The sequence below is a fragment of the Epinephelus moara genome, chromosome 7 (assembly GCF_006386435.1).
Source record: "Epinephelus moara isolate mb chromosome 7, YSFRI_EMoa_1.0, whole genome shotgun sequence".
In the NCBI taxonomy this organism is placed as follows: domain Eukaryota; kingdom Metazoa; phylum Chordata; class Actinopteri; order Perciformes; family Serranidae; genus Epinephelus; species Epinephelus moara.
The window spans coordinates 23,091,499-23,109,547 of NC_065512.1; the positions used below are offsets into that span (position 1 = coordinate 23,091,499).

General features: G+C 39.9%; 1 protein-coding gene across 3 annotated transcripts in view; it reads left to right on the forward strand.

The window, feature by feature from the left end:
* The window catches only part of igf2bp2a (insulin-like growth factor 2 mRNA binding protein 2a), a 77,695-nt gene that overhangs the window by 55,545 nt on the left and 4,101 nt on the right, over positions 1-18,049 (forward strand). For 2 of the 3 annotated variants that reach the window (XM_050049093.1, XM_050049095.1), the window contains exons 8-15: positions 567-692; positions 6,711-6,846; positions 10,538-10,675; positions 11,200-11,271; positions 12,033-12,155; positions 14,820-14,894; positions 15,095-15,226; positions 15,416-15,529. In XM_050049093.1, the coding sequence (XP_049905050.1) occupies positions 567-692; positions 6,711-6,846; positions 10,538-10,675; positions 11,200-11,271; positions 12,033-12,155; positions 14,820-14,894; positions 15,095-15,226; positions 15,416-15,529 (916 nt within the window). The remainder of the gene's footprint in view (positions 1-566; positions 693-6,710; positions 6,847-10,537; positions 10,676-11,199; positions 11,272-12,032; positions 12,156-14,819; positions 14,895-15,094; positions 15,227-15,415; positions 15,530-18,049) is intronic. The other variant, XM_050049094.1, reaches the window with a different exon arrangement.

Below are 18,049 nucleotides of genomic sequence, written 5' to 3' on the forward strand. Positions count from 1 at the left end.
AGTTATGTATCAGTTTTTTTTATTTTGATGATTAAAAACCAAAAGAAACAATGCAAAAACCCAGAACAAAATCTGTTGTTTTACTGTTTTCACTTGGGACTCCGACACATTATCAGCAGATTTGTTTTCACTCTGTTCTTCTCTTCTCCTCCTGTTACCAGAAGTATTTTCTGAGCTGTGGTTGTTGCAGCAGTACCTTGTTTACTGTAAACTGCGGTAAACAGTGTCTACTTGCAGCAGGAAACTTTTAGGTGCATGTGGACCAAAACTCTACAGGGATTTATTTTTCTTTCTTGTATAAATCTGGGTGCTTTTCTGTGAAAATCTGTTAAAAAAAAAAAAAAAAAAAAAAAAAAAACACCATTGTGCACATATGGCCAAATAAAAGGCTCATGTCTTAACATTGTGCCCTGTGCTTACAGCAGCACTTCCAGCTGGGCAGCTGTCCACATTCCTGTTCATCCCCATCACACCATGGCATTCCTCACACCACATCAGTGACACTCAGTGAAACTTATCTTCTATCATCCAACCTAACCTGACTCTGTGTGTGTGTGTTTGTGTAGGACGGTGGAGGACATCGCTCTGAAGATCCTTGCCCACAACAGCCTCGTGGGCCGACTGATTGGGAAGGAGGGCCGCAACCTGAAAAAGATCGAGGAGGAGACAGGGACCAAGATTATCATCTCCCCGTAAGTTGCCTCTCCCGCCTTCCTCTTTCACACACGCCCACGACACTCTGTGGCGATGCCACTAGCCATACTAGCACCCTCAGGAAAACTCACACACACACACACACACACACAGACACACTTGAGTGCTTGTGTGATTGTGACATGATGGAGAAGCAGCAATTTTTACTATCATTAACTTAAAGAAATACTTCACCCCCACATGACCACTTGTGTATCAGTGACTCAGTGTTACGATGAATTAGTGAAGTGTTTATCTTGCATGCCTCCGTGGAGAACGAAGAATCCAAAAACTGAGAAAATTCTTGATGAATTAAAGTCACAAGGGGCCACATTTAACAACAGCAAAACATCACTTTACAACCTCTCACACAACTCGTGCAGTATAATCCAGTCTAAACAATCAGCCTAAACCACGCAGTTTCTGTCCAAACCCATTCCATTACAACAGGGCTACTTCGTTGAAGGTGTGTCTTAAGTGATGATGTTTTATGTTGGGGATTAGCTGTGGTCGGCGAGATGTCACTGCCGCTTGAGGGCTGGTGGCTTTTGGACCATCCCCTGTGATATGGCACGGTGTGTCTAAACTGACAATGGAAACAAAAATCGGTGCGTCATTACTTTACTCGGCGTGGTCAAGAGTGCTAATGGAAAGGGTAGGCTATATCTCTCTCCCCCAGTTCTCCACTATATTGCTCTGTTGTTCTGTCACTTTCCCTCTCTCAGCCTCCCCCTCTTTGCCTCAAAAAAAAAAAAAAAAAAAAAAAGTTAATTGGCCAGAACCTGAACCGATTCAAGCCCAGTGAAACAATAAGAAATTACTGCCTAAAGGGTTAGTTTGATTTCACCACAGATTGAGGCAGCGGTAAACCAGCAACTTCCGTGTTTAGTAGGCTAAAATTACTGTTTTTTTTAATGGAGCCTGGCTGTAAAGAGAGTATGGATAAGTTTCACTTTTAGTTCAGTTGTCTGTTGGAAAGGGCCGTCTGTTTGGGAAGTGCTGAGCATACGACTGTATAAATGAGACTTGGATTACTGGATAATTTGATGTAGTTTTGCTGTTGTCAAACCTGGACCCCTCCCCTTTACATCAATTCATCAAATATTTTCTTCCTTTTTGGATTCTCCGTTCACCCTGTGAGAAAAACAAATTCCACGTAACACAGGGTGAGTAATTGATAAATGGTAATTTGGGGCTGAAGTATTCCTTTAACAAAAGCACAAACAACAGGCAGAGATTTCATCTTCTCAGCGCCACACCTTTGTACAAGCATGCTCATTAGCCTCTCAGCATGTGGTTTATCTGAACTGAGTTGTTAGGGAACAAATGTGAAGAGTTGCTTACAGCTCCTTCCCTCTAGAACATGATATCGGAGAGGTGGCGATTACACCCCATTTAACGGACCGTGCTCACCAACCTTCATTCATTTAGAGCTAATGAATTGCTCTGTCTCTGTGAGCTCTGAGGACGTAATGAGCCTTGAGAAAGAGACAGAGTTGAGGAGCGAGAGACAAAATGGGCAGGAGAGGATCCCTCTGAAAAAGGAATCTTTTCAGAGTGTTCTCTTCGTCCACAGACGCCGAGTAGAGGAGATTGGTTCTGCTTCAAAGTTATCATTTGTACAACTTCCAGGCTTTATGGAGCAATCGCAAATTTGATTCATGGATGGAGTTGTTAAAAAAGATTACGTTCTGCTGTAACTGCTGTGCTATTTTCTCAGTCGCACTGTGGTCAGCTCACCTGCTGTATAAGTCTCTAGTAAAGGTGAGAAAAAAAACTTGTTAAGATGTTACTGTATCCAAGTGAGCTTCATAGTTGCACAATCAGTGCTTTGCAAAAAATGTGAGAACTACTTTCAGGGCAAGAGTTTTGTTCACTCAAACTTTTTTGACCCTAAATGATGTTAACTATGGTTTAATTTCAGACAGATTGAGTCGTGATTTGGCACAGAATAAAAGGATCAAGCTAAATATCTTGTTGCAGTGTTTTTACAGTAATGCTTCTTGTACTGTTTTGCTCCTCAGACAACAGAAAGGATGGAGGATGGATGAATCCATTTCATTGTCACTGTACTCAGGGATGGGCAGTATTTCTATTATTTGTATTTAAAATACTTATTTCAATTACATTTGAGTATTTTGTCATTTGTATTTGATAAGGCCTATAAAAAGCAAATGTAATTTGTAACAAAATACTTTTGAGTGGAGTCATTTTGTATTTAAAATACTCAAAATACTTTCTCCATGAATCAAAAAACAAAAATAATAGGCTACACATTCTTACAATGTTGGATGTAACTATATATATATATATATATATATATATATACATATTTTAAAATATTTTTATCTGTGTGTTTTTTTAAACTTGGGCCATTCAGTGTGTCCTTCAGTGACCTAGTGGTCTGTTTTAATGGACTGTGCATAACATAGGAAATTGTATGTTGTTGTGGTTGATGCTTGGCACAAGTATGCTACAAATGAATTGCCTCACATGGGATCAGTAAAGTTGTCTGAATCTAAATCTGAATCAATAAATAATATTTTAGGGTACCCTACATGTCCCTAGCTTTTTTTTCTCTTTTTCATTTGAAAAAGTTGAACACAGGACTCCAAAGGCTCCAAGTTAGACAGCAAACAAGTTAACTAGCTACAGTAGCTGCTACAGTATCTTGCTGCTGTTTAGCTGGACCGTTGGTGGACAGTTCACAGCACAGCTAGACTAGAATTGCCAGGCATGCTGCTCATGTGGATGGACTCACACTACCAGTAGACTAGCTTGCTGCTCACGTCTTCCAAGTTCAACAGATTTTCTGTCAAGGTAAATATTTTATCCGAGTGTGACAGATGTCAACTGGCTTGATGTATGATTTATGTCTGGGTCTGGCTACATAGCCTATTGTATAAATACATGGTGATGATAGTTATGATATCAAGCTAGTGGTACTTATGCTAACTGTCTAGGTTAGTGCATAGCCAGTGTTTAGCAAAGCTAGCGATCGATGCTAACAATAAACAACATAATCAAGTTGTCTTTACATGGCTTTGCTTAGTTACACTTAGTTAGTTCTGTGACTCTTCTGCCTTTTTGTGGGGTTCACCAGAGCTTTGTGTATATCCTATAGCCCAAACCTGAACACTGCTATACCAAATTGTGAGAAACAAGCGCAAATTTGCAATAGCTGTGACCAAATTTGCTACTATCATGTCATTAATGGATGAGTCATGGTTGTTCTTTCTGGCATAGTTACTTGAGCATTTTTGGTCAAGGACTTTTTGAGTTATTCACAAAAAGATTTGAATCGGTTAGTATAGCGCCACCTATGGACAAATTGTGAGCATTCTTTCTGGTATAGTTACTTATGGTCTCTAGTTGCAGTATGCAAATGTTGAGCTTTTTTGGTCAAGGGCTTTTTGAGTTATTCATGAAAAGCTTTGTGGGCCGCCCGACCAACCAACCAACCGACAGAGTGACCTATAGAGCTGTGGGTCGCTGCTTAAAAGAAAAAGAAAAAAAGTATTTTCTGTATTTCAAAATACAAAATACATGTATTTTATTTTGATACATTTTCTGTCACCAGTATTTTTGCCCATCTCTGACTGTACTGATACTGTATTCACATCCTGACCTTGAGAGGGACAAATTAGATTCAAAGGGACACTCATTTTACACATAAGCTTGAGTTTACTACTGTGAAAAGAGTTGTATAATACTGTCTGTGTTGAGTCTGAACGGAAAATGACCTTAAAGATGTCGTCGGGTTCATATTGGAGACTTTGAGGTTATAACATAAAGTCTGCATTGCAAACTGGCAGCATAGAGCCTCTGAGAGTTTCCGACTCGTAAATAGCATTCACATCGTCACCCAAGTCCCTAAATATGCCTGGGAAAATCGTTTTTTTTTTCTCTGAATGTTCAGATGATGATGTGATGTGAATGAGGCATATTGAAACCCTATTGAGTTGCATTATGGGAAGTGTAGGAACCAGTGGAGCTTGACCCCTCAAATTCAGTCATTGTTTTTTTGTGTATCCATACCGGTGACAGCCATAGCTGGAGGCATTATTTTTTCAGGTTTTCTGTCTGTCCATCTCATTCATTTGAATGGGATATCTTTGGAATGCAACACATCACACTCCGTTTTCAATCGTCAGTCTGACATTGCGTCCACTCTAACCAATTTCTATGAGGTTGGGCGATTCAGTTTCCCCAACCAATGTACTCACCTAAAGCTAACGTCATTTTCAGCCCACACAGATACGTAGTCATGCCAACATACTTGTTTTGCCGGGGTTTTAAGAGTGGAGTGGAGCAAAATAAAACAAACTGCAATGTCAGGTGATATTGAGAAGATGTCAATTTGTGACAAGTGTCTGGCTTGTCTGTAGCTCCAGCTTGTTGTTATTATCCTCATTGGTTGTGGTGCACTGCTTGACAATGGTGTTAGTCCCGCCCATGATGCTCATTGGTTGCTTTTTATGTTAATCGAGAATCCAGTGTTTCATGTCATGATGCCGGACGAATCGGTCAAACTCGGTGGAGTTGGCGGATTAGAATATGGTGGTTTATGTTTATGACAAACTTTCACACAAATGTCTCGTAGGATAAATTGATGAAGTGATAATGTTTCATATTAAAAAGTTCAAAGGTCAACTTTACTGTGACATCATAATGCTCTGCAAAAACACTTTTCTGGCCATTATTCAACACCATAACAAAAGGGGAGACATTTGGTAAGATATTGAAGTGGCGACTCAAATCTTGGGTGTCCACCTTGAAACTGTGCTGATTGTACAGATCTTCTGTGCATTTGAAGCATTGTCAGTTGTCATGGCTACACACTGCTGTTCTGTCCTGTTCCTCTGGTAGTCCACTAGGAGATCGTTGGTTTTGCTGAAACTGAGCTTCAGGTGATTGTCTTTGCACCATGTGACGAAGCTCTCTATCAGTCTTCTGTATGTTCTGTAAAAGCATGAGTAATGTGAAGACAGCATGTTTCTCACTGGAAATTATTCATGTCAATATAATGATTTTTACAAAAAATACTTGTATACCTTTTATTAAATATCTTCAAGTCTTCACTGCTTATATTTTATGAGTCTAGGTGGACTGGATGTAAACTGAATCTTATTTTATTTATTTATTTTGGTCCAAAAAAACAACAGAAAGTGTAAAACAGTAGGAGCTTTACGTATGACAGAATATTTAACGTCAGACAAAGAGATAGATTTACCTTTCGCCCAATACTCATTTTGAAATAGAAAAAAAAAAAAATCATTAAATCACAATAATTAAATTAATAAAATAAAATAAATAATAATAATAAAATTAGAATAATAGTAATAATAATTAGAAAAAATGTTATTAGGATTATCATTAAAATACACAGAATACCTTTTATTCAATTCCTTTTAAGTCCTTATAACAAAAAAAAGATAAAATAAAAGTCACAATAATTAAATTAATGAAACAAAATCAATAAATAATAATAATAATCATTATCATAATATTACTACTACTATTTAGATGTGTCAGCTGTTGTAGTATGGAGAGTCTGGCAGGGATACGGAGGTGGGGGCACTGATGTCACTGCTGCAGGCGGTGATTGTTACCAGGGAGAAGATATGTCTGTGTATGTATGTATATACATTACGGCAGTTTGTGTTCAACTGAAACTTGACAGACTGGTTGGCGGAGGCATACAACTGTGAGACAGTAATTCTAGTTTTAATCTGTGTCTTCTTCCTCTGTGTCCTCCAACTTTATGGAAATACTGCAGCAATTTGCTTGTTAGCTGAGCAAGAAATTGTTATGTCAGTTTCTGGTGGTGATGACGCATCCCTCAACAACACTTGAGTTGGATAAACACAGAGAGAAGAAGCTCAATTAAAAGCAGCTCAGTCATATCCACCTTCTGAGGAAACAGTCAGCAGAATGTGAGCGTTTCTGTTCTCCATATTTGTAGTTGCAAATGCATATACTTATTTCTGTGTGTGTGTGTGTGATCTCCCTTGCAGGTTACATGAATTAACTTATTACAACCCTGAGAGGACCATCACGGTGAAGGGCTGCTTGGAGGCGTTGATTAAAGCCCAGGCGCAGATCAGTGGGAAACTGAGGGATGCCTACGAGAATGACGTTGCTGCTACACACGTAAGCCAAGTTTGAAGGTTACCATCTGCAGGCCTCTTGAACGTTGAGTGTGTGTGTGTGTTTGTGTGTGTGTGGTTATGATCTCAGGTTGACTCACACAGACTGACAGGTGAACAACGAAGAGGGAGCGATGATATACAGCAGGATGATGCTGCCTCCCCCATTCAGTACATGTTACCACCAGCATTAGTAATCCCCGTTGTTGTCTGCTTGGTAAATGGATAACAGTAGACGATCGCTGAATAGCTCATCAGCGAGTGTTTGAGCACAGCGTGTCTGCGTACGTGTGTGTGTGTGTGTGCCTGTTCCATGAAGCCTCTGACTCACACTCACTTCCCCGCTGTGTGTGTCTGTGCTCCTGCTGTAACACACTGCGTTTCCCAGCATCCATCTGATATCTGTAGGCCGCTCTCATACCCAGCTCCTCTTTCATACTGCTGCCCCGATGACATCACCAGTGCTGCAGCCAGCCAGAGAGGTCAACCTCAGAGGAAGAGAGATAGTGATGATGATATCACGTGGTGCACACTCCCTATAACACAGATGAATGCTGATAAAGTGTGTTCGCTGTCATGGCGATCAACTGCAGCTACTCAGAATTAGAGCCCTAGTGTCTTTGTTACTTTCACACGAGCTGCCAGTGTTCTCCCTCGTCTCAATCGTCCAAATATTGGCTGCGAAATAATCATCAAGAAGTACCACGCAGCATGCAGTTAAATTGTACTGGCTGGTGAGAGCAGTTCTGGCACCTGTCGGGCTGAGCGCCGGCTCTACAGCAAGCAGTGAGGGCCATCTAGCGTGACACTGTGGACATTACACAAAGCTTTCTGGGAACAAGGAAGTGAAAGGAGGCCGCGTGTCTCTTCACGGACATGAAACCAGAATAGCTGACTTGACTTTGAGGGAGAAATATTTCTGTTGTGCCATCACAACAGCAAACAGAGCTATTTTCAAGCGTTGTGACAAAGCATTTTCCACATCATCCAGTGGGTTGGTAAACGGTTTATTCAGCTGAAGAAGTAGGAGAACTTTCACCACCCACAAAGGAAACACTTGACCCTTTATTTTATCTGTAAAATTTAAAATCATCACATTTGGAGAAACATGGTTTTCATTGGACAGTAGAGCTGCAACCAACTGGTGATTAATCTGTCAGTTATTTCTTGAAAGTTATTTGGTCTGTAAAAAAAAAAAAGTGTTGATCAGTGTTTCCCGAAGTGTCTTGTTTTGTCTACAACCCAAAGATAGTCAGTTTACTGTCATAGAGGAGTAAAGAAACCAGAAATATTCACATTGAAGAAGCTGGAATCAGAGAATTTTGACTTTTTTTTCTCAAAAAATCAAACTGATTAATCCATTTTGAAAGATTAGTTTTATAACACTTTAATAGATGCATTAGTATATATAGTATATGGAGTTAGTAGTAGTAAAGGAGCAGTCTACACAACAAACAACTAATTATTTTCATTATCAAACTGTTAATAATTTGACATATGAAATTGTGAAAAATGCCTGTTAGTATTTGTCGCAGCACAAGGTGACATTGTCAGACATTGCTTGTTTTGTCACAACAATGATCAAAACCTGAATATAATCAATTTAGCATAACAGAAAACAAAGAAAAAGCAGCAAATGCTTCTATTTGAGAAGCTAGAACCAGATAATGTTTACTGTTTTTGATTAATTAATTATCTTTTTTTTTTATTGTGCAATAAGACATTTACAAAATGAGTGAAGACAAGTACATAAACAGACAAACAAGACAAACTCATCACGAGTTGAGACGACTGGGTATGCAGTAAACAATGTGTGTGTGGTCGAGGTAGTGGGTGTGTGGGATTGGTGTGGGGGAGTATTCTGAAGGACATAAGACATCCTGTATATGTATATATATATATATTCCTCCTCCTCCTTTTTTTCTAGCTTACAGAAAGACAGTAAAGAAAGAGAATTAATTAATAATCTGAAAGATACTTCTGTTATCAGGATTGTTGGTTTCTCCTTGGGACATATTTTAATGTCTTACACTAAAAGAATATTTCACCTGCATTTGTGTATTAATTACTCAGAGCATTACCTTGAATTCCTGTAGAAAACTTTTTTATTCTCCCATGACTCCACGGTGAACAGATAACCCCAAAAAGGCGAGCATTCTTCATAAATTGAAGTCCTTAGGGGAAACTATATATCAAAACATCCTTTACAGACTCTCACACAACTCGTGCAGTGTAATATAATTATTACAGTATAACCCAGTCTCATTCATTCAGTCGTACACACAGGTCATTTTGCTGGTCAAGTTTTCCTTTAAAGGTGATGTACAGAAAAACATTAATATACAGCAGTGAGATTAGACTGAATCAAGCACCTTTTCTTTGTTATTTAAAACAATTTGATCAAAAAACGTTGCTCACAGTAGAAGGAGACATTTGTATGTTCTCCTAATTTTTTTCTTTCTTATTAGTAGTCAATTTTCTAAGCAGTGCTCACCAGTGCTGGCCCTGTGCATAGGCAGTATGGGCGAATGCTGAGGGTGCCATCAGTCATGGGGTGCCACAAATAGGGGAAGGAAAAAACAACACAACACATAACTTTTACTATTCTTTACTAATACTGTTACTACTATTATTTTTGAGATATTACATAAAGCCACAACAACATAACTACACCCTCCACCCTCCCCAGCTCGTAACACTTTACCTGCTCTCTGGGGGAGATGGGTGAGTCATCTGACGTCACGTGAACCCCGAAACACACTGTATTGTTAACACGTCAAAATGACAAGAGCTCCCTGGTGCCTACTCAACTACCACTGCTTTACTGAGAGGAGTGTATGTGGAGAGAAAGAACATGACGTCAGCAGGAGGAGAGCTAGTTATTGTTACCTCTAAGCAGCCAGTGGCTACACAAACAGCTCACCGAGGTTGCATTGATTTACACTGTGAAGCATTCAAGCTCTATTCAGTAAAAATGAGTATTGGGCAAAGGTAAATTAAAACGTTCTCACAATGTGTTCAATTTAATCTTGTAAAAATGTCGCATTTGGTGAGAACCTTTAACAAATATAGCTGTTTGAAGGAGAAATTTGTTGATGTTCTCACAGCACTAAAAAATAGTAAAAAGGCTTATTGCTAATTTTTTAAAAAGATGTTTTTCGTGTGAAAGACGCTTATGTTAAAGGTTGTTTTATAAATGTGTATTATTGAATTTGTGCTCATTCAAAGGTAGTGTAATGAAGGACTGAGTGACTTTAAAACTGCGCCTTTTTTATTGTGTAGATTTCTGTTTCCCTGGCATAGAAGAATAATAAATAACAACAAAAAACAAAAGAAATACCAATATATAAACATCGGTATTTGCTATTGGCAAAACTTGTATCATTATTGGCCCAAAATTTAAAAATCGGTACATCCCCAGTTGAATTAGAAAGTTACCTTGTACATTTTATTATTATTTTACAATGTCATATATCACTTAGGGCATCAAATGTGCAAGGGTCGACACGGGTGCCAGGGAATATGACGACTCTGATCTGTTCCTCCTCACATCAGCATGTTTTTCCTGTGTAAATTGTTAAAAAAAAAAAAACATAAATAGAGCCTTAATAAAGTCTTAATTAAATCCCATGTATCATGTTCTTTCTTGAAGTTTTTAATTCATGGCTAAAATCTGCCTCTCTTCTTCCGCACAGCAACAGGCCAACCTGATCCCAGGCTTGAACCTGAACGCTCTGGGCATCTTCTCCTCTGGTCTGCCGGTGCTGCCCCCTGCTGCTGGACCACGTGGTGCAGTGCCCCCTGTGGCGACAGCAGGATACAACCCATTCTTAGTGAGTTTAACCTCTTCACACAACCATGAAACGCGGTGGAAAAAGACATTTAGAATATGCTTCTTCCAGAGAGGCCTTACCGCTGCTGGTTTTACCCACCCAACGCAGCGATGCACGGCCCCTGCAGGGATTAGTTTTGACTTGATAAAGCAATTTGTTTCCAACACGTGGTAAACCAGGTTTCCCCTGAAGTGCTTTTAGAAAAAACAACACGGTGTTGACTCAGGTCTTCCTGCATGATGTTGTACACAGTTTGAAACAACCAGAATTCCCCCATCTTCTCCAGAGATGAGTCAGTTTGTCTGTAAAACAAAGTCTCCACTCATTGCCTGACGAGGTCGAGCCAAAGTGGTGTGAGACAGTGTGTGAGAATGCATTTGCGTGCTTCGTAGTCAAGAAAGCTAGTGTGTGATTCACTGTGAGTTTATGCCTTGAAATTCCCCCTGACAAGAGCTTGAGTTGTGCATGTGTCTGTAAATGTGTGCGTTTGTGTGCCATCTGATTGGTCTGCTTGTCACTTTCAGAGTCACTCTTCTTCACATCTCAGTGGCCTGTACGGGGTTCCTCCAGCAAGTGCCATCACCCACCAGCACTCAGTATGTTCCCTAAAATCTGCACTACAGTCAGTGTTGCCTTGGTGATCAGAGACGTGACCACTAATTTCTTGATTTTTTTTTTGTGACGCTAGATAGATATTTTAATAGTTGAGGGTTTTTTTGCACACGAGAAGCTCAGAAAAAGCCTCAAGCTCAGGATGTAGCAGTCTACCAAGTGGTTGTGCTGAAGAAAGTCTCTCATTGCAAATGACTTACATGGGAGGGACTGCCACAGTATCATGAAAAAGAGGAAGACATAATACTAATGGACAGGGAGACATAAATAAGAGACCACAACAACCTCCCAGTCAGCGAACAGTGAGTCTGGCATTCCTGTGTACCATCACCCAGTCACCAGAACACCACAAATATTTCTGGAAGGGGACTTTTCAGCCCAGAGTTGTGCTGTGGCTCATAAAAAAAAATTACTTCATAAACCTCGAGTACATGAGTGTTACCATGCTAAGAAAAACAAAAACATAGCGCAACCATCGGGGCTTAATAGCAAATATTCCATTCAGGCCCAGCCAGAGCGGGATGTTTACCTAAAGAGAAAACCCTTGAAGAGAGCTCAATTTAGCCTTCCTTGCATGTGGTGTCATCGTTGTTGGCTGCTCTTCAACTATCTGACGAGTCAAATCAAAATTTCTGCAACTGTTTAAAGCCGTTTTGAAATGTTTTTCTCCGCCACAATCAGCAGCAGAGTTGAGAAAAAGTGGAGCGAAATATATTTCTCCTTGTGGTCTTTTTCTTTTCTCCAGCAACAGGCTCCAGAACAGGAGGTTGTCTACCTCTTTATTCCATCTCAGGCAGTCGGGGCCCTGATCGGCAAGAAGGGCCAGCACATCAAACAACTCGCCCACTTCGCTGGAGCTTCCATCAAGGTGGGTTTGTCAGCGTCAGTAGAGCGCTGGCTTCAGTTAGGAAGGAGGGAAAATGGTGGTCAAAACCATCCTTGATCAATATGCGCCGCATTCTTTGAAGCTCCACATCGAGAGTTAACGTGAGGTTAACAAGTTGGCAGCCAGTGCTCGCTGAGTCAGCAGCGTGTCACAGACCACAGCTGAGGATGTTAGTTATTTATGGTCAAAAAAGGACATGACTAGTGAGCTGAGCATTTCAGAAATCCCCTCAAGCCCCGTCTGGAGAGGTGGGACAGCTGGTCAGTGAATTCTCATAACGTAATCTAGAGCTATTTATTTGTAGACTTCTCAGATGATTCACAGGGTTCCCGCGAATCCTTTTAAAGTCCTGAAAGGCACTGAATTAATTACTCTAACAATGAGGTTTTAATTGGTATTAAAATGTCTTACATCAATCTTTCAAAACTCTTAAAAATACAAAGACATGGGAAGTAGGATTTTGTGGGACTTTTTTGTATTGTTAAATCTCAGTACAATTGGTAACATGTTTTTAAAAATAATTTATTGAATGCCTCTCACATTAACGAGCGCAGATCAGGAAAGTGGAACCAACAACACTTGTATTTTGTTTCCGGCAGGATGCTCAGAGCAGAAGATCCACTGTCTGCTAGCTAGCTGTCACTGCACCCTGGATGCAAATTTGCATTTCCTTAGACTCTGCCTTACTCTGCCTCTGATTGGCTTACCCTGCATTCTTACCCTAACCAATCTCACTCCCCACCCAGACTGCAACACCCACAGTGCAAGAAAGAGGCCACCACAGGTCCTTTATTCCAGCAGCAGTCAGACTCCTACACAAGACAGCATGACATGATATAATACCACTGCTGTCTCTGTCTCCATCACCCACCACTTACAACACAACAGCTAATTTGCACTATTTACCCTCAGGTTATATATATTTTGTGTTTATCAGGGTGTCAACAGGTCCTTAAAGAGTCTTAAAATGTCTCAAGTTAAGTTTTCTTAATATAAGGCCTTAAAAAAGTCTTAAATTGTGTTAAATTCAGATTTGATGGGTCTTAAATATTTTCAATTACATCACCATGAAAATCTCTGACAGACCCAATGACTCTTTACAATCACAATAATAAGTAGCAGCAACAGCAATGAAATTATTTAACACATTGAACTTAAACTCACCCATCATTTTTCCTTACTGTTCATTTTGAACTGACATCAGTGTGTTTACTTGGAAAGAGTACTTACACATGTGTTACACACACATGCGCGTACATATAATGTGTATTTCCATTGCAGGTGTGGTCTTAAAATTTCATACAAGGTGGTATTAAAAATGTCTTAGATTTAACTTTGTTATATCTGTAGACACCCTGGTTTATTTATAATCATGCATATTCACATCATATGCACATATCCATATTTTTTATATTTATATTGTGCAACGTGGCTGTGCAGTTTCCTGCTGTGCAATGTTACCACCTACTGTGCAATAATATTTCTAAACTGTATTTCTATATCTTTAAATATCCTACACACCATGTGAGTACATCAGTTACCCTGTGCAACTTTCAATCATAAACATACAGTATCTGTATGAGTGAAAGGTGTATATACATAGTGTATATAGATTTTATATTTTATTTTTATTTTATCCAACTTGTATTTTTGTAATATTGTCATTCTTTTTTAGCACTCAATTACTTTTTTATGTTTTCCATTTGCTTCTGACTGCTGCTGTAATTTGTGAATTTCCCTGGTGTAGGATTAATAAAGTCTTATCTTATCTCTCTTGCCTAAATCTAACCAGCCCAACCAATAAAAACCAATGAAGGCAATGAGTACTAACCAATCAGAAGGAGAGTAGGGGGAGGTCATACCCTCACTATCATAGAAAACGCAAATTTGCATCCTGATCAACATGGGAAAGTGCAAATTCATTGAAATTTGTCTATTTAAGCAACATTTTGTGGCATGGCTGAAATTGCTACAGAGTAATGCATATGAGGCGCTATGTATTTTATGCAAAAAAAGTTTTTCAAGCTCGGCACAGTGGGAATCAGTGGGATCTCATATGCCGAGTGAGAAAACAGCAGGTATTTCTCAGTTCTGTTTTAACCTCGTCTCCACCATCTTTGATACCAGCACCAGGGTCAGCAGCAACAGATCTCTGAGCAACACTCAGGTGTACGCCTACGCAGAAAGCAGAGATGCTGTGGAGCCTGAACACAGTGACAAAACACCAATCATACAAGTCAAAAGAAGGAGCAGGAAACCCACTGTGTGTTCCAGTGCCCATGCTACCATACTGTATAGTATGCCAGAAGAAGATTTAGTATGTCCCAATACATAGTATGTCAAATGCAGTTTGCCAGAAATACCAGGATGCTCTACTACAACTGGTTGCATTTTGCAGTATGTAAGCCAGCATGCTTTGCTGGCTACTCTGACCTCTGTCTCTGGTGAGCTCAGTAAATGGCATTTTGTTTTATATCCATTCTGAGTGGCAATATAAGTCTTTAAAAGATGTAGGAGCTCTGATTCAGCACTGAATGACCACAGAGCAAGATCACCAGCTTTTGGACACATTTTCTCCCTATTGTCTTCATAACCCTCTGTGTGTGTGTGTGTGTGTGTGTGTGTGTGTGTGTGTGTGTGTGTCAGATTGCTCCAGCTGAAGGCCCAGATGTTCCTGTGAGGATGGCTATCATTACTGGACCCCCAGAGGCTCAGTTTAAGGTAAAAAAACATAAATGTGTGTGTGTGTGAATATACATCAAAATTAAGTTATTTAACACTGAAACTGTATGCAACCATATGAAACCGCCACTTAAGATTATTATTAAATTTGTCCTGTATTATAGTAAACAGCCGTGGATGACTGTGTGTCCCCGTTTTCCCCAGTCTCTCCTTGCCTCATTCCCTCCTCTGTATTCCAGGCCCAAGGTCGGATATATGGGAAGCTGAAAGAGGAGAACTTCGTCTCACTGAAGGAAGAGGTCAAACTGGAGACGCACATCAAGGTTCCCTCAACTGCAGCTGGCAGGGTCATCGGTAAAGGCGGCAAGACGGTGAGTTGATGTCTGAACTGAACTGAATTTTAATTAAGGATGGACCTTACTTTGACACAAGCATCTAGTAACACCCGGTTTGCTTGGGTTCATCACGGAGTGTTTCAGTTTACTTTAATTTGTCAGTGAGTAATATAAGTGTGTTTAATAAATGAGGCTGGAGGTGAAATTCAAAAAAAAAATTTTCAGGTAAACGAGCTGCAGAACCTTACGAGTGCTGAGGTCATCGTACCGCGGGACCAAACTCCAGATGAGAACGACGAGGTCTTTGTGAAAATCAGCGGGCATTTCTTTGCCAGCCAGGTACGTAGAACACGTTTGAAGGCTCTGTAAACCAGGTGTGTCAAACATACGGCCTGCAGGCCAGAACCGGGTCCAGCCCAGCCCACTGGATGTTAACAGTTAACAGTTAACCCTTGCTTTCGTGCAGAACATTAGCCTTGCACAGTCTTAAGCAGTAATTTTTGTTGGTAAATGTGAGACGCTCCTGTTAGACATGTCTGCATCTCCACAAACAGAGACAAGGAAGTTAGTCTGGTGATGCTGTGGAGCCGGGGGAATGCTACGATTGGTGAAACTGACAGGAAATTACGATAATTGGTTAAATTTGCGGAAAAGTTGAGGTGATAGGACAAATTTCAAGGTCATGCAGAATTCATGGGAACTGGTTGAAACTGCATGAAGTGTTGTAATTGCAGCATCCTGGAGGGGCTGCCTACTCACGCACTTGTGAAGGCTAAGAGGTGTCAGGAGCAGGTTAAACAGTGAGTAGCCTGCTTCATGTAACATGCTCCCTCAGAGGCTTCTCCACCCTGACCAGAATACCGTTCTCTGAAAAAACAATGCATGCCTATTGTGGTCATATTTAAAGATATTGAACATTATGCAAAATATTGTCAACCAGCTTCAGTACAAAATCAGGCGTCTATCTTAAAACAATATTGGTGGAACCACATTGCTGGGACAGTGCCACAACTTTAGATTTGTAAATGGTTTGTAAGGCAGGGGGAAACTTAACCTGCTTCCTCAGTAGCTTCCACTTTAGTTTGATGTGGTGATGTCAGCATTACGACACAGGAGAGGAAATGTATGGAAAAATGAACATGTAGAGACAGTGAGTGGCAGACTGACTGAATGTGGAAAATCTGAGACATATTGTTGAAGATATTTCAGGCTGTTCATCATCTGTTATGCAAGAGGATGAAGATTTCAGAGTGTACTTGCACTTCTTTACACTAAACTAAAAAAAACATTAGGAGTAGTTGTTATTTGTAGGTTATAGTGCAATAGTTTTACTGGTCTGACTAACTTGAGATCAAATTAGGCTGTATGTGGCTCATGAACTAAAATGAGTTTGACCCCCCTGCTGTCAGTAAACACAGGTGTTGTCAGTCGTTTGGGCGGGTTGGTTTGCCGATGTCAAATACGTGTACCAAAATAACGGCTGCACTTTTTATTAACGCAGTGGCAGCAGGGTGTCACATAGGTGGCGCGTGTAGAGACAGTTACAAATAGAACAAGAGGAATGTGACAAAGTCATGCATGTGCTGGTAAAACATATGATACAGTCAAATGTGGGTGAATTTATTCACAAGATTTCACAACAAAAATTCTAATCTGTGCAATTAAACCACAGAACATGGAGGTGTATCTTTCTCTTGAGAAACTTTTCCTCACATGTCTTTGTGTCACTGTGTGCTCGTCCTGGCTTCCAGGCTGAATCTGCAACTTTGGTGCACTCAGTTTTCATTTCAGTCGTCACTGTTACTCGGTGTGCACCAGCTGGACTTAAAAGTTGGCCAATTTATGAAGCCTTAGAGCTGTAACAGTCAGATAATATATGCAGTCTGTACACACCCACACAGTTTAGACCTGAGAGGAGGGCAAATCATCCAGAAACTCAGAACACCTCCGTGAGTGTACCATGACTGTGTACTATCTGTTAACTAAAACTATATCTAACTTTGTGTTACTATGTAGCAGTGTATGTGCAACAACATTCAACTGAAATAGAAATTTTAAAAGTAAATCTACGTAAATATAGTTAAATTATTATGTCTTACATGAGTGTAGTCGACACATGTTATTTGGCTAATTAGACCTCAGTTCAGGTTAAAGGAAAATGAAAATTACATGGTGTCATCAGATGTCATGCACTAACATGAATTATCAAGGTGTAAAACTGTCAGTCAAGCCCAGTGTGAACGCCCACACGCTCCTGATAAAGGCTCTAATTAATCAACACAAGTGAAAACACCTGTGTGTGTGTGTGGACTTTGCCTTTAAGTAAAAACACCTATTCATAGCATTATGTGGTAAAACTGTGTTTATGTTTAATGACACCTTTGAAAGTGAGCCAGCTAGATACAGCTACTGTTGGCATGTGTACTTTCATGATACAATATATAATATAGAAAATACTTATTTCTAATTACCTAGCAGGACCCAGGGAGCAGGAGTTTCACCCACTTTCCAAGCTAGCTTGTTATTCTCTAGCCTCAGCCTGGTAATGCATTTTCTTACAAAAGGTTTTTCCAATTCCAGTTGTGTATTTACGACAGTACTTGCTGGTATGAGCATATTGTCAATTTAATTTTAAATTATTTTTTGACAGAATGATCCCAACTCAAGGTCCACTTACTGTAATAGAATAGATCTGGAGCTTTCAACCACATCACTGTGGCTGAAATTCTAAAATAGCATGCCATTTAGTACGCTGAAAAAGTATGGGATTTTTTAATAGTAAACCAATAGTACATGTATTGCGTTCTATTTCTGATAAGGTATTACAGTTTGCAGTACACAGTAGACACCACGGAGGCA